Source organism: Lepidothrix coronata, unplaced genomic scaffold, assembly GCF_001604755.1.
Source record: "Lepidothrix coronata isolate B3197 unplaced genomic scaffold, Lepidothrix_coronata-1.0 Scaffold24, whole genome shotgun sequence".
NCBI classification, from domain to species: Eukaryota; Metazoa; Chordata; class Aves; order Passeriformes; family Pipridae; genus Lepidothrix; species Lepidothrix coronata.
The window spans coordinates 1,202,932-1,219,747 of NW_016690204.1; the positions used below are offsets into that span (position 1 = coordinate 1,202,932).

Consider the following 16,816-nt stretch of genomic DNA (forward strand, 5'->3'; position numbering starts at 1 on the left):
CAGGGATGGGGCAGCCACAGCTTCTCTGGGCAACCTGTGCCAGGGCCTCCCCACCCTCACAGGGAACATATTCTTCCCAATATCCCATCTAAATGTACCCTCTTTCAGCTTAAGGCCATTCCCCTTGTCCTGTCACTGCTTGCCCTTGCAAAAAGTTCCTCTCCAGCCTTCTTTGCAAGCCCCCTCGAGTAAAGAACTTGGAGGCCAGATGCCATGAGTGAACTGAGCTCAACTTAAACATGACACTAAACCTTTCCCACCAGGAAAAACTATCCATTCATGTTGGTAGAACCATCTTGACGTAAAATCAGCTGCGGTAACACATGCCAGAGGGTGTCTTATTCAAGTTCTGGGTCTGAAAAGGGAGGCAGAACCTAAGCAGTGAGGACATCAGGAGATGTGTACTTTCTGAAGTCCTTTGAATTGGATTCAACTGCTCCATCTGTTCCTGTTGCAATGCCATATCTTTGTGCTGGGGCAGGAACACAGGCTGCAGAAATGCTCAGAGCTGCCTCTTCATCTCACAGACAACATGGCATTGCAGGATCAGTAAAGAAACTCATCTGGGAAGACAACCCTGTGCCCGGGTGGAGGCTTGTTACCCTGCAACAGGTACCTGGCTGAGCAAGAATGAGAAGCATTCCAAGACTGACAGGAATATGTGGCCTTACACAGAAGAGGTTGGAAAAGACCTCCAAGATCATAAAGATCAACCCTTTACTGAACAACACCATGTCAACTAAACCATAGCACTGAGTGCCACATCCAGTTGTTTCCTGAACACTTCTAGGGATAAATCAGGGATACACCTCTCAGCGGCAATGAGACTTCCCTCTGCTCCGTGACCTGCTGTTTACTGGCTCGGTTTTCTTCAGCAGCATCTCCCCAAAGACAGCCCTGAAGGATTAAGAAGTTTCTGCCAGGAAATTCATAGGAACCTGCTGCAGGCAGAGTTGGTAACATGGCTCAGCTCTACCTTCCCAAAACTGAGCGTGGCACTGCTCCAACAGACAAAGCTGAGGTTGCCTCAAGCTCCTCCTGACTTTGATGACTAGCCTTGGTTTAGTGATGATCAAGCTCTTTCTCCCATGTTAAATTCCTGCTGCATGCTCTTTAAATGGATAGGAGATAATAATTTAGATGTGCTTGACTGTAACTAGATCAACCATAGCTGTCGACAGTCAAACCCATTCCAAAATGAGCCTTACTCTGGTGCCAGCCATGGTTTATGGTTACCCAAAGTGCAAACAATGACTAGTTCAAAATGGTGACAGATTAGTCTCAAAAAGACAGTGATGATCTGAACTCTGCCCAGAGCTTTGAATTTAATCCAGACTTCTCAGCTCAGGACTTCAGTCGGTCAGGTCAGCACAGAGCTGAAACAGCTCCATTGATTCACAGCCACTGTAGATCCAGCCCTTTGGAACAGCCAATATTCCAAGTATTTTTGTGATTTGGCTTTTTTCAGAACCCAAACTGCCAAAGCTATCGGCTTGTTTCATAGAATCATGGAATATCCTGAGTGGGAAGGGACACACAAGGATCATCAAATCCAACCCCTGGCCCTGCACAGACATCCCAACAATCCCATCCCTTCTCAAGAGCGTTGTCCAAACACTCCTGGAGCTCTGGCAGCCTTGGGGTGCCATTGCCCCACCACCCTCTGGGGGAAGAACCTTTTCCTGATATCCAGCCTAAACCTCCCCTGACACAGCTTCATGCCATGTGTAACTCTCTGAAGTTTATCTGACCTGGTTCTCTAGAACTGGAACAAAAGATGAACTCGTTTGTGGTGCTTGTTTGGATGTCACTTTTAGCTGCCACAGGATTGGACTGAGTAAAGGTGCTCGTGATTTTGCTTCAGCATCAGATTTCTTTCCATTGACATCCTCACCCTGCTCCTTGCAGGGTTAACAGTGGGGACACCTGCATGACTCAAGCCTCAGGTTCTTTCCTGCCCCCACTGCATCTTATTATTCAGGAGTGACCCAGGGCACCAAAATTAAAAGTATAATGCAAAATCCTTGAGCTGCTTTAGGGGCAGAGCTGAGGGACTTACCTGCGAGCCTGTAGGATCTGCAGAGCCGAAGGATCAGGGAATAAAGGGGCAGAGAGTCAATCAGGTCAACGAGCAAGTGTATGAGGCCTTGCACAATCACCACCAGCAATCGGAGCTACAAATACAGTGTAACAGAAAATAGCAGACAGGAGATGAAACACTTGGAAATTCATGCACTGAGCTGGGATCTGACATCGCTGTGGGCTAAGCCAAAGTCTTGTGTGCTGAGCTAAAGCCTCCCAAAGTGGGTTTGATGTCCAGAAGTGCTGAGCATCCAAACCCTGTGTGAGGATCCTTGGCAATCTGAGCTTTCAGGTGCAACTGGAATGAAGCTCCTGCGGTCCTGCAAGGACGTGGGACCTATTCCACTTTCGACAGCCACAGTTGAAAAGGAAGCCCAAATTCTCCCATTTCTAGTCAACTCCAGCACTGTGTACCACTGAATGTCAACTTTTCCCTCTCCAAAAGGGAGCTGAAGTAGCTTATTTCTGCCCCACACAGAGTCTAAGCAAGAGCAGAGCAGTCAGGAATGAGCTCCCTGCTCCATGTTTTCTGTCCCTGATTAAAGCACCTCCTTTTGTCACACTGCAGTTATTTTTTGCTGCCAAGCTCATCTGAAAAGAGAAGGCTCAAAAAAGATGCTGAAAGCATGTGATTGTCACTGTCTGTGGAAAATTTGGCTCTGGGGAGAGACTGGTCATGTTGGGGGAAGAAAAGAAAAAGCAGTCGCAGCGTCTGAGCAAAGCCTGGCTGAGAGCATTTAACACAGCAAGTTATTCCCTGAAAAAAGGTTCTGGATCAAACCACAGGGGCTGTCACCTCAGACATGGGATGGAAAGATAGAAAAACAGCTTCTGAGAAATAGAGGAAAACAGTTTGTCCTGCTGGCCTGGATTTGCTGGGAATTCCCTTTGGAGAAACACAAACATACATCCTGAATTCCACTTGAGCTGTGTGAGAATCCTTCCTAGGACACCCAAAATTTATATTTTCTTTATGGATGACAATAAATGTCTAGGAAACCAATTTTTACTCTCTCAGAAGAGAGTATATGACTTGTTTCAAGGGTTAAATCTTACCAGGGTAAACACCAAATAATACAGTGCAGTTGTAGGCAGGAGGAACAGCAGGATGGTGAACAGCAAAGTGCCAATAAATAACTAGGGAAAAAGGAAACAGTCATGAGCAGAGCAATGGCAAAATAAAACACATTACAAATAAAAACCAGGAGGCTGTGAGGCAGCAGAAGTTTGCAGGACCCCTTAATGTGGTTTTTTACTGCCTATGTGAATAATGATGTTACCTGGGATATTTTCAGTATTCCTCCTCTCATTGGGCCTTCTTAGAAGGCTCCCTATTTTAGGAGTATGTTTGAAATGATAAATAAAAGCTGGATCCTGACAGCACTTTTCATTTATAGACAACACTCAAGATTTCCTATTTCAGCCCAGCTTCCTTAGGAAATAAGACTTACATGATCTTGCCATTTGTTCCCACCATATCCACAAAAGTTTTAGAACCATTGATCAGTTTTCAGCAGAAAACTGTGGAAAGGAACAAAGAAGAGGAAATTTGGATGGAAATTTTGTAGAGAATTGAGCAGTACTTTTGTTCCTCCTTGTTTTAGCAGAACGGGCACCTGGTTAAAAGCTGTCAGAATTTGGCTGATAAACATTCCCTGAGGCACCAGCCACAGGAATTCTGCCTCTTGCTCAGTGGGAAACTGGGAGAAAGGAAGAAGCTGGAGTTACTGGGGTGGGGGAAGCAATATTCAGTGGATGAAGGAGAAAAAAATCCATGGAAAGCAGGTGTCATTGGCTCCACTGCCCACACAAAAAGTTATTTTTATTCTGGGTCAGCCCAGTTGGTGTAAGTCTAACTAATTCCAACTGGGAGAAATGCACATTTATGACAAATAGGGACCTGATTCTTTAAGTTTCAGTCACCACTTCCAGAACAGAGAAGCCCCAGGAGCACAGGGCACTGCCACTTTTGCAAAAAGAGATCATGGCTGTGGGATATGAAAAAAAAGAACCCACCAGCCACATCACAGAGGTGGATCAGCACCCCAGCTTTAGGCTCACAACCAAGAATAGATCACAATCCAACCCATTCTCCTCACAGCAGTTGTTTCTCCCCTCCTCTGTCACTCCACTGCAGTTACTTAAACCTCCAAAAGTCTTTTAAGGTCTGCTTTAAACGTCTCTTCCTCCCCAGCCAACGACACAATTCCCACTGGTCTCCAGAGCAGCAGAATGAAGCCTGAAGTGCCAACCCAATTCTCCTCAAAGTACACAGGGACCGAACCCTGATGCAAAGCTGGCACGGAGGCTTTTACTCTCCAAAGAAACAAAACCAGCCCAGCAGTGATGCAAGAAGCTCACGGTTTTCTGTTGTAAAGGCAGGAAGCACCGACCCTGGGAGCCCCCAGATATTATTGTATGATTTCAGTGATGTTGCAGCTACCAGAGAAGGAGCAGTTCAGGCTCTGCTGGATGTTTGTGTGGCATTTCAGAATTAAAAAGAGCTTCCAGCGCTCGACCAAAAGCTACCTCTGCCTGAGTGAGAGCGAGTGGGCCCCGCTCCAGCACGACGTGAATGAAACCGGGCCTTTTAATAGAAACGCTGCCACGGCTGTTACTGTGGCAACACTGCCGGGCACCGCATCGGGAACGGCCTCCAGCCCTCCCCCATTCCCGCTCCAGGCTCCCGGACTGCCGGGAGCTGCAGCACCCACCGCGGGCCCGGGCAGGGGCTCAGGGGGATTCAGCCCTCTGAGAACGAAGGGGAGGTTTGGGAAGGTTGGGGAAGGGGAAGGGAAGGGCAGCTGCAGGGCAGCAGAAGAGCCATGGATGCAGTGTTGGGGCATGTCCTTATTCCAAGCACCACAAAGCCTCCCGTGGCTTCTGTCTCAGTGCTGGATGAAGCAGGACAGGGTCACACGGCCCGTGGGCAGGGTCCTGCAGTGAGCCCAGGGCTGCAGCACTACCTGGTCCAGGTCATAGGAGCAGGAGTCCACCCGCTGCCGGAGCACGTTCCACTTCTTCCCCCGGAACAGGCGCCACAGGGATGACAGTCCATAGATCTTGAGGCAGTAGAGCCTGAGCAGAGAGAACACTGTGGGCATCAGAGCTGGGAGCTCCTGAGCCCCAGCCCCAAACAGCCTCACAGCCCTGTGCCCACCCAGCCACCCACATGGGGTGGCAAAAGGGATCAGCTGAGAATGGCACAGACAAATGGCTCAGTCAGTGTACTTGGGCTGGCCCTGGCACAGGGCTACTGCAGCCAGCTCTGGGCCACTGGAGGGCAAAGGCCAGGCCACGTCCTGGGGCTGCAGCAATTGCCAGCACCATGGCACCACCATCCTGGCAGAAATGGTGGTGAGGCCCTGAGGTTGCCCAGAGAAGCTGTGGCTGCCCCACCCCTGTGAGTGTCCAAGGCCAGGTTGGACGGGGTTTGGAGCAACCTGGGCTAGTGGAAGGTGTCCCTGCCCATGGCAGGGGGGTAGAAATGGATGGTCTTTAAGGTCCCTCCCAACCCAAACCAGGCCGTGATTCTATGAAAAGAAGCAGCAAGCTCATTCCCCCAGGCTCATCTGTGTGTCCCCAGTTCAGATCTGTCCCTTCCCCTCATTTCTTCACACCCTCCCATGGCAGGGCTGGCCAAGGTCTGACTCCCCTCCTTGAGTCAATGCAATGCAATTTTGCCTCTGCAGCACAGAGACAAGAGAGAGGACTGGATCCCCTGTGCCTCCTCTAGTAACCCACAGCTCCAAACATCCTGAAGAGGGGGAAGAGATCAAGGAAATGGCTGGTGGCCCCTACTGCATCCCTTCCTTAGGATTCATGAACTTAGTGCTATGACACTTGGAGCTACTTCCCTCCCAGAAAAATGGCAATGAGGAGGGAAACTTGGCATGGCAAGGGATGTGAAACAGACATCCCTCTATGGAATAACATCAAGGAATAAAGGGCTTCTGGGATGGAGAAGAGGCACAAAGAGCCCTGGGCAGAAGTGCCAACATACAGGGATGTAAAGAAAGGGGACACAGCCAACCTGTGGGGCAAAACTGAGCCTGAGAAAGCCTGAGCCACAAAAGCCAGACTGGTAAACCAGAGTAGCTAAGGCATGGAGGCTGCTCAGATTTCCCATCAGCTTTGTGAAAGCAGAGGCAAGGAGTCTCATCCGAGAGAGGAATCTCTAGGATTGAGGAACAGCAGCTGCTTCCAGGAACTGGCAGGGTGCCCCCAGACCGCAGGCACAGCTCCCTGCACTGATGCCTGGGCAGGAGGGTGCCCAGGAAGGCTCCTCCAGGTTCTGGGACACACCTGCCCGTGGCTCTGACTGAGGCCACGCACTCTCTGCACACCCTGACGTTGACACCAAGCGGGTGTTGCTGTGGTGGCACCTGCCCCACCTGCCCTGGCTGCCTGCACACACTTGCCTGCTCTCCTTTCACTCTCTGGTTTGCTTCACAAGGGGATCTTGGGCTTCATCGGCACCTGAACCAGCAAATTCTTCCAGCAGCTGTGGGAACTCAAGGAGCTGTGGTGGCTGTGGGTGACTGCTGTCCCTTCCTGGCTCTCCATGGGGGCACCTGGCTCAGCAAGGCAGCTCAGTGCCAGTGCCAAGGTAACACAGAGCTCTCTGTACTCCTGACAAACACGAGGTGGCTTGGCTGGCTCCCTGCAGCTCGAGGGAAGAGCAATCAGCTGAGAAAATGCTTTTCCTACTTCCACTCTCTACACAATTAGAAGAAGCAAGGCCACTCCTCACAGACCAGCACAGAGATTCCAGTAGTTAGAGGTGTTGGGAAGAGACCCCCCATCACTGACATGATTTTGAGTGTAAGCCCTGTGCTCACAACAGACCTGACTCATAAATCATGTCTCAATATTTCCAACCATTTCCTAAACTACTCATCTAAAGACTTACTATTTCTTCTGTTGTTTGCAGTGTAAAGCGTGGGGAGGGACAATGACCATTCTGTACCTTATAAGCCTAAAGGTCCTTTATTTATTGTATCCCACCTCCCTGTCAGGCTCAGCTGTTGTCCCATGGCCTGAGTGACTCCTTGGTGCAGCACATGCTAAGGAGGCAGGAACAGAGCACAGTGATGGGCACTCCTTGCACAGGAACCTCAACATGCCCTAGATGTGCCCCAAAGCCCCCTGCACTCCCCAGCTCTCAGGCCACAGGGCTCTCCAGGAGGTCCAGACAATGACACCAGGATGGTGTCACAGCCATGCTGTAACCCCAAACCTGGCAACTGTGCTCCACAAGAACCTCTGCAGCAGTGAAGAGACAGGGACTCTGGGGCTTCTCCAGAGCTACGAGAGTTCCCCTCTCCTCCTCCTCTCCTCCAGTTCCCCTCCAAATCACTGGGCAGGGTGCAACTGAGGAGAGCACTATAAGGCTGAATCAAAGGGATGGGGAGAACAGCTTTCCTGTCCTCTGCCTGTCATGTAGTTCTATTTTTCCAGGTCACTACCACGATAAATAAATATTTAAACACAGGAGAACTGAAAGACAGGTTGCTTGTACTACTGTGGCCACCATTTCTACCAGCATAAAAGAATTAATAAATTAATTGCTGGTTAAACTGTGAATTGAAAAGCACTCCACCAGGACTCAATGCTCCACCAGCTGAAGGTAGGCCTGAGGGCTCTGTGGCCCTTGTCCCCACCCAAAGCGAGGAGGGAAGGACTCACCGGGCCCCGTAGACGTAGAAGCAGTAGATGTGGAAGGTGAGGAGCGCGATGATGTCGGAGAGGATGCACAGAGCCACGGTGAGGCCCAGACAGGCTGACAGCCCCACATACCACAGGATCATCTCGATGAAGGGCGACATCAGGTGGATGTAGCCTGGTGGACACGGCAGAGGGTCAGTGTCACATCCTCCTGGCACTCTCAAAAGTCTGATTCCCCCTACTCTAGAACACTGCTCCGGAAACCAGAGCGGTGAAAACATGGAAGTGAAGCTGGAAAGCTCCTTTAGATGCCACCTCCTTTTTAGGAGGGCCAACTAAAACTCTCTTTCAGCCCAGGTTTCTGTCGAGGTGTGGCAGCTCTGTGAGGAAGGGGAGGATACACTTACCTTGAACAGAGCAGCCACTTGCTCCACATGTGATTCATAGAATCAGCATGGCATGGTTTGGGTCAGAAGGGACCTTAAAGCCCATCTTGTTCCATCCCCTGCCATGGGCAGGGACACCTTCCACTAGACCAGGTTGCTCCAAGCCCCGTCCAATCTGGTCTTGAACACTTCCAGGGATGGAACATTTGATTTTCTACACCTGTGTCTGGGTTCTCAAGCACATTTTTAACTGCACACATCATCATTTACTGCAACCATTTCTATTTTCCTGCCCTTCCCACAAAAGCCACCCCATATGGCTTTTATAAAACAAAACAGTGTGGAGAAACAGTCTCATCACTAAAGTGGGGCAAAGTCACACAAACAAGACCATACTTGATTGGTGAGCAAAGTAAAGCATAGTAAATAACTATGGGGTTCATGTCCATCATGACTGTACTCCTCCACCAAGGACAGAAGGGGTTGTTATTTCAAGGGGGAACCTGAAATGAAACTGCACTAAGCTCAAGTTGGGAATAGAACAGGGCTGGTGTTTGCATCCCTGCACATTCCTCATCCCTACCCTCAGCTGCCTTCCATATGGCAAAGGCCATGTAAATGCTGTGTCAGACCTTGTAGAGGTGCCTTCCCTTGGACATCCACCACCAGTGACACCAAGAAAGCTCCATGGTGATCTGCACTTCTTGCAGAGCATCAATACCAGCACTTTGCTTAATGTGCATGATTTCCTTGTGTGGGAATCCAACTTTGGCTTCAGTTCCCACAGCAGGAAGACTCAAAGACAAGTCTGTACTTGCAGAAGAGCATTTTGATTCATTACTCACCTCCAGGCAAACATTAAACACTCAGAGGAAAGAGATGAAAAGGGAGGCTGGGAAGTTAAACAACTGCACTTACTAATCCAGAGATGGATGTGGTAGAGGAAGAAGCGGCCCAGAACCTGATCCAGAGCTCGGTTCATTTTCAGTCCAGCTGGGGCTCCCATCAGCCACTGGAGCAGGTCCTGGAGCTCCTCAGCTACATGCTGCAAACACAGGGAAGTAGGGGCTGGAGATAAAACAGTGCTACCACACCAAACAGGAACTGTGCACTGTTAGTGCTGCCCCCTCAAAGGATTCTTACCACAACCTTCAAACCCATGGAAAAAAATCCAAACAACTACTTTACAGCCGACCAGTCAAATCAGAACTGCACCTTCACTGACTCCTTACTGACTCAAACACAACAGCTGAGAGGAACCTGAACTGCTTCCATGGTCTCAGTGCTGGGAACATGAAACTGTGTCACCTCTGGTAGACTTGCACAGTGTCAATGAGAGTTCTGGAAATAGATGGCAAATGCTGGTGCACAAATGGACTTCTGGAGACAGTCAACTAAAAAGTCAGAGCTGAGCTTGGGGAAGGCTGCCAGGATTGGAAAAGGGGGGAAGATGGCAGTGCAGTGAATTTTTACAAACAACCTTTATGTGTTTAGTGCAGGGTAGAAAACATGATTATATAAATGTATTTCATACACAAAATTTCTTGATACTCTGTGGTGTACTAGGCAAAATTAGCCCTGCTTATAGCACTGCTCTTGCCTATCACTCTTGTGTCTCTCTGGAGGCTCCATGGAGAGGTACCTATGGCATTCCTGAAACAAAGCAGCCTCTGAATCACTGATGAAAAACACTAATGGAGCTTGTCCCCAAATCACAGAATCAGAGACCATTACAGTTGGAAAAGACCTCTAAGATCAACAAGTCCAACCATTAACCTAATATGGCCAAGGCCACCACTAACCCACATCCCCAAGTGCCACATCCACATCTTTTAAGTCCCTCCAGGAATGAGGACTCCACCTCTGCCCTGGGCAGCTGTGCCAGGGCCTGACCACCCTTTCTGTGAAAAAGTTTTCCCAGTATCCAATTTAAACCTCTCCTGGCACAACGTGAGGCCATTTCCTCTCACCCTGTCCCTTGTTCCCTGGGAGCAGAGCCCGACCCCCCCCGGCTCCCCCCTCCTGTCAGGGGGTTGCAGAGCCAGAAGGTCCCCCCTGAGCCTCCTTTTCTCCAGGCTGAGCCCCCCCAGCTCCCTCAGCTGCTCCTGCTGCTCCAGCCCCTTCTCCAGCTCTGTTCCCTTCCCTGGACATGCTCCAGACCCTCCATGGCTTTCTTGTTATGAGGGACCAACACTGTCCCAGGACTGGAGGTGCAGCTCCCAAGGGACTCTGGTGCTGAGCTCCAGAACATGTTCCCCCCTGCCCTGTGTGCTGCCACTTCAATGCAGCAGAACAAACCAAAACACAGCTCTGGAATTGTTATTCCTTACCTCAGACTTGTGCTCCAGACCCTTCACAGGGGGCTTTGACTCACAATTTCTGGTGATTTCATCCCAGGCTGATGTTATTTATCGATTTTCTCTCTCCACCCCACTACTCTACACTCCCCTTGCAGTGGCTCTGCTGCTTGGTGCTTCTCACCTGCCCTACTCCCCTGAGCTGAAACCAGAGGTGAACTTCATTTACAGGCTGTGAACTGAGGTAGCTGAGAGTGGTAACCTTCAGCAAGGAGCTGGGGAACATACCTGGAAGAAGGGACCTCTGACATTGTCCCACACGAACAGATAGTGAGGAAAAGCCTTCTACCTCCAAAAATCCCATTGACAGTTAAGTCCACGCAAGTGAAGGGCACTGAAAACTGCCCACATGTAGAACCACCAAACCACACTCCCTCAAGTACTGCAGCCTACTTTCCCCATCATTCATATGAATAATTTCCCTACAAGGAAATTGTTTCCAAGGAACGATTCCATTTTCTTTATTAACCAACCAACCAAGATCCTGGCAAAATGAGTTTGTAAATATTTACTTTCAGTGCAGTGGCAAAATTAATGGCTCCATCTCTAACTTCTCCAAAAGGCTGTCTTTCTGTTCCCTCCATTTTTCCTCTGTCTCACTGCAAGTCAGGACTGATTGGATCCCATGGAGCTCACCTCTGTGGCTGGGAAGCGTCTGCTGCTTTATAAATAGACTGGGTTTAATATTTAAAGTGTTGGACTGGTAACTTAGAAAAAGCATTTGGGGATTTTAATGAAATATTTAAATGCTTGAAAGCAGTCCTTCAGCAAGGCTGGTTTTCAGCAGGCAGTATTTCTGGAGGCTGCCAGTCCCAGAGGTGCTGCTAAACCCTGACAGGGGCACATAGCCCTGGGAAGGTGCCCTATCTTGCTGTTATTTACCTGGGCAAGCCTTCCCAAAGCATAGTCCCAAGGCATAACCTTGGAGACCGTTTTCCAAACAGATATTTTAGGATTGATCGATAGCCAGGAGAATCAGAAAAGGTGACTGGGAGGCCAATTCTCCTCCTGCAGTCATGAATACTGAATGTGGGCAGTATTAATAAATCACACACAGTGGGTTGAAGTGTTTCATAACAGGGTGCAGGGACACGACCAAACTGGAGAGAGACTGAAGCTAACAAGGGTTAGATGAGCTCACTGTGGAAATATTCCCTTTACTGTCATTCTCTTTCTTGTTTCCATATGCAGAGGGACTGATGGTGATGTGACATGGATAAGGGCACACAGGGCACCCGGAAACCCACTGATGCTTCAGGGAAGGGAACAGAGCTGGGGAAGGGGCTGGAGCAGCAGGAGCAGCTGAGGGAGATGGAGGGGCTCAGTCTGGAGAAAAGGAGGCTCAGGGGGGACCTTCTCATTCTCACAACTCCCTGACAGGAGCGGGGAGTTGGGGGGGTGGGTGGGCTCTGCTCCCAGGGAACAAGGGACAGGACAAGAGGAAACAGCCTCAAGCTGTGCCAGGGGAGGATATTGGGAAAATTTCTTCATGGAAAGGGTGGTCAGGCCCTGACACAGCTGCCCAGAGCAGTGGTGGAGTCCCCATCCCTGGAAGTGTTCAAAAAGCATGTGGATGTGGCACTTGAGGACATGCTCTAGTGCTGAACACAGTGGTGGTGCTGGTTGATTGTGGGATTTGATGACCTTGAAGCCTTAATGGCTCTATCTGGTACAGGCTGGAGCACACAGAGCCAAAGCTCTCGCTGCCAGACACCCCTGCCTGTGTCTGCTGCAGGTGTTTGGGGCTCTAAGACACACTATTTTACAAGTTACCATCTATAAATATTTTCCAGGAAGTGTTCTCTCTGCTTGCTTTGTTTATGCATCAGCGGAACAAGGCTGAGTAGGAATGTACATCCAATTATCTCCAAGCCCCAGTAAGGCTTTTGGAGGCACGATCCATGATAAATATTTAACTGTTTCAAAGAGATTACAGCTTTAGAAAAAGAGACATTGGTGAGGATCAAAGAGATGAAGGAGGTAAAAAGAAACAGAAGATAGTTTATAAGCAAGTGTAGTGCTTTGAGTCAGGTATTTCTGAAAAAAGGCTGTCGTGGAAAAGGGACAACCACTGGCAAGCCTGGTGGGATCAAGGGGAAGGAGGAAGGTAGGAGTCGTGTGGGCACCTACAGAGAGAAGATTATTCCCATTTTCCATTCTTGGATTTGAAAGCCTGCTCCAAAATCAGTCCTTGGTACAGCACACAGCTCCTTGCCAGTGGCTCCCTGGGTGTCTGTGAATCACATCTGCCTCACTGCCTGACAAAAGCAACTTGTTATTACAGCCAGCACAGCACAGCTCCTCAAGCTGTGAGAGTGGGATGCCTTGTGCAGCATCAACAATTGCCAGCTAAGTGCTGATTTGAGAACCATTTCATCAGGGATGAGGAATGATGGCCAGGGAACAGGGATTGAGCCTCCTGGCAGCAGCTGACTGTGTGACCTGTGCTGAGAGGCAAAATACCCCACCTGGACCTCCCTCCTTCCAGAGAGATGTCTGCTAGGCAAAAAAATGAGCAGTTTATCCAGGCTCCACACAGCTGTAATTTTGTCAATATTAAAATCAATCAATCAAACCAATGAGGTTATATGTTATATAAGGTTAGTTTGTCAATAGGAAAATCAGTGAGGTTAAAATAAGGTTATGTATGATTTATAATATATTAGAGTACATAATAATCATATTATAATAGAATCAGGGAATACCCTGAGCGGGAAGGGACCAACAAGGACCCTGCCTTGCATGGGACACCCCAACAATCCCACCCTGTCCCTGAGAGTGTTGTCCCAACACTCCTGGAGCTCTGTCAGCCTTGGTGCTGTGCCCACTGTCCTGGGGAGCCTGGTCAGTGCCCCACCACCCTCTGGGGCAAATGATATATCCAATATTCTATTTACTAACACACAGAAGTGTAAGGCCAATGCCATCAGCAGATCTGGGGCACAGCTCAAAAGCAGAAGAGAAGGAGCTTTAGGGAAGGAACAGGAGCTCTGTTACTGAACTTGGCAAAACACAAGCACTTGAGAAAGCCCCAGTGATGGGAATAATGCATTCCAGATGGACACTCAGCAGCACAGAGGAAACCTACTGCTGAATGGCTGAGGGGAGATTTTGCTGTCATACTGGAAAAGAAGAGGAGCTGGCTTGCACAGCACATGCTGAAGTCATCGGTATATTTTGGGATCACTCAGATCTGCATTTTTAAGGCCTGCAGAATATGCATATAAATCAATGCCCAGCAAAGGCAGTAAAAGGACTCCAAATGATTTTGTGTCCACAGCCTAATATGCCTGAAAGAAGAAAGTAAGGCTGGGAAGTAAGGAGAGTTGTGAGTGGCCCGAACTGATAAGCCTGGATAAACAGGGAAGAAAGGCACTGACTGGCTATCAGGGCCCCCCACACATGGAGGAGTCAGCACTTCCAGGAAGGAAAGCAAACAGCTCCTGGTGATAGCCAGGTAACCAAGTCCACACACGTAGGAGGCCTGTGGAGATAACTGACACTGATGCATGAGCTGAGTGACAGGTGAGCTAAATTACTGAGAGAGGAACAAACAAGCAACCTCACAAGCCAGCCTGTCCAGGACAGGTGCTGGGGTTGGACATACCTTGAGCACAGAGAGTGTCCATCTGCCAAAGACACTGGGCAGATGGAATCCCTCCCGGAGCCTCCTGTGCCACCAGGAACGCAGCCAAAGCCACTTCCCTGCAGACTTGTTAAGAAATCAGATTTCTGAGAGCTGGGCACTTACAATAATCGCATAGAGAGAGCTCTAGGGAACCTAAACTTCTCCAGTTGTAAGGAAAAGACTTAGGAATAAGGCTTAGAAAAATATTTGTAGGGTATAGCCCCTGCAGGAAATGTGGTCCTTTCTACCCACCACTGCTGGTGAACAGTGGCTGCAGCAATCCTTAAAACATGCTATCCTTGAAAGTCTGACTATGGAAGATAAGAACAATAGCAATAACCGTGATCCACAGCTATGCTGGACACTCCATACACACTTTGTGAAAGCACAGCATGTCATGATCAGAGATTGATGGCTTGCAACAATTAAAGGGTTAGACACAGACCAAGCAGATCATCATCAAGGGAAATGGGAGCCCTTCTCAGGAAATGTAGCATAAGTAGGAAAGATAAACTGCTGCTGGAATTCTCTAATCAGAATCAAGAAGCTGGAAAAAGAGCAGAGAGAAGATGTTCTCCAGCTGCTAGAAAGAAACCAATGGAAAGATCCACTCAGAAATGAAAGAAAAGTGGGCAGAGAAAGGATTAGGCTGTGCAGCTGCATGGCAGGGCTCAAAATTGGCTGCACTTGTATTCCCAAGACACAGAAGCTCTTAAGACAGAGCTGACCTCAGATTAGTGGTCTGGCCTCCAGCTTCTGAAGTACATTATATGTTCCTTATTGCCACTAAACAGATATATTGGAGCTCTGCACCTAAAATGAGCCACCAGAAGAGCAGGACAGTGTGAGTCAGACTTGCTCCTCATGAATTTCTGCTGATGCTGAGAGATCTTCGTGGGCAAGAGGAGCTATGTTTGACAGAATCACAAGACACAGCAAGTTTTCCTAGTTTAGCCTCTGTATCCCAAAGCTCTTAGGCAGGATTTCAGGTGTTTGTACCCTGACCAGCCAAAGCCTTTGGACTTCCCCATGAAACTCCTTTCACAAGCACAGCTGCACTGCTTATCAAGTCTGACTTTTCAGCAGTTTATCAGATTCAGCCCAAGTTACAGCTTTGTTTCCCCCCAAACAATCTGAGGACACTTTCTGTTGACTCAAGAACAAAATAAAAGTACTGGGACTCCATAACCACTCAACCTGCAGCTGCAGAGCTGTCCAAGCCATAATTGTTCCTTCAGGACCTGGAGCAGCCCTCCAGTAAACACCTAATTACCATGCACAGCACATGCAAAGCAGAACTGTGTTCTTTTTGAGCAGCCCCAACAGGCTTGATTGAAGATTTCACTGTTCTGAGGAGACCTAATTTGCATGACTTCAGACAGGACTCTCTGAAACCCTTGTGTGGGAGGCACTGCCTCCTTCCAACTACCCCAGGCATCGAGAGCTGCTCAGCACCCAGAGCAGGTGAAAGAGGAACAGCCTTGGCCAGACTTACGTCAGCCACGGGGATGAGAGTGTCAGCAAGGTGACCAATTCGGTTCTTCCTGTAGAGCCAGGACATCAGCAGGATCCCCAGGGCCACATCAATCAGTAGAGAGACAAAGATGTTGGCTTTCCTGCATGCAGGAGAACAAGAAACAGTGTTAGAGAAAAAGGAAGGACAGTGTTTAATGTTTCAAAGACAACTGTTGGCTTTGCTTACATTGCATCTCTAATGTCCCAGGGACAACAGGACAACCCAGTGAAGAGGAACACTGTAGGGACCTTTTGACCTTCCCTGCTCTGCTGTTCCTTCTGTGTTCAGCCAGGAGAAGGAAGACTGAGGGGAGACCTCATGGCAGTCTGCACCTTCTTCATGAGGGGCAGTGGAGGGGCAGCTCCAATCTCTGCTCTGTGACCAGTGACAGCACCCAGGGAAGGGCTGGAGCTGTGCCAGGGCAGGGTCAGGTTGGATCTCGGGAAAAGGTTCTTCCCCCAGAGGGTGGTTGGGCACTGACCAGGCTCCCCAGGGCAGTGGGCACGGCCTCAAGGCTGACAGAGCTCAAGGACAATGCTCCCAGGGCCAGGGTGGGATTGTTGGGGTGTCTGTGCAGGGTCAGGAGTTGGATGGATGATCCCTGTGGGGCCCTTCCAATTCAGGATAGTCTGTGATTCTGTGATTCTAAACATGGAGCCATTCAGAGTCTGTCACACCACAAAACCTTTTTTAGTAGGGAGCAAAGACTGGATTGAAGCTACAAAGAGGAATGTTAGACTGAAAGGTAGAGATGTACTCAGGGGGGATTTACCAATTACCAGCCCTGAGGGCACCAGCACTTGGAGCATCCCCGTTGAGATCAGATGGTTTCCCAACTCAAGGCAATAAATAGTGTTTCTGGGTTCATACACAAACCCAGAAGGACTGCTGAGTTCCCCCTTCCCTGCTGGAGTTTCTGAATGAAATTTTATGACGTGAGTTATTCAGGAAATCAGATTAAACAATCGCAGTTACTTTTGGCCTTCAAATCTGCTAATCTATTTTAAGTGTTCCCTGGGAGTCTATTACTGCAGGATCAGAGAAGCACACAGAACAAGACTGGCTGTGGAAGGGCCGCAGGGCATTCAATATCTGTCTCAGATCTCTGCTCTGTTCCACTCACTGTGCTGCATGTTTGCCTTCTCTCTTACACTGACTTTGTTACTGCCGTCAGAGTTTT

At 49.1% G+C, this 16,816-nt stretch overlaps 1 protein-coding gene across 5 annotated transcripts in view; it reads right to left on the reverse strand.

Moving 5' to 3' along the window:
* Window positions 1-16,816, reverse strand: part of PIGQ (phosphatidylinositol glycan anchor biosynthesis class Q) — a 39,292-nt gene that overhangs the window by 11,755 nt on the left and 10,721 nt on the right. For 3 of the 5 annotated variants that reach the window (XM_017808744.1, XM_017808742.1, XM_017808743.1), the window contains exons 4-9: window positions 15,616-15,736; window positions 9,054-9,180; window positions 7,771-7,924; window positions 5,049-5,160; window positions 3,139-3,219; window positions 2,060-2,174 (exon numbers count right to left, since the gene is read on the reverse strand). In XM_017808744.1, the coding sequence (XP_017664233.1) occupies window positions 2,060-2,174; window positions 3,139-3,219; window positions 5,049-5,160; window positions 7,771-7,924; window positions 9,054-9,180; window positions 15,616-15,736 (710 nt within the window). Of the gene's footprint in view, window positions 1-2,059; window positions 2,175-3,138; window positions 3,220-5,048; window positions 5,161-6,503; window positions 6,746-7,770; window positions 7,925-9,053; window positions 9,181-15,615; window positions 15,737-16,816 lie in introns of those variants that run through there. The other 2 variants (XM_017808745.1, XM_017808746.1) reach the window with 2 other exon arrangements.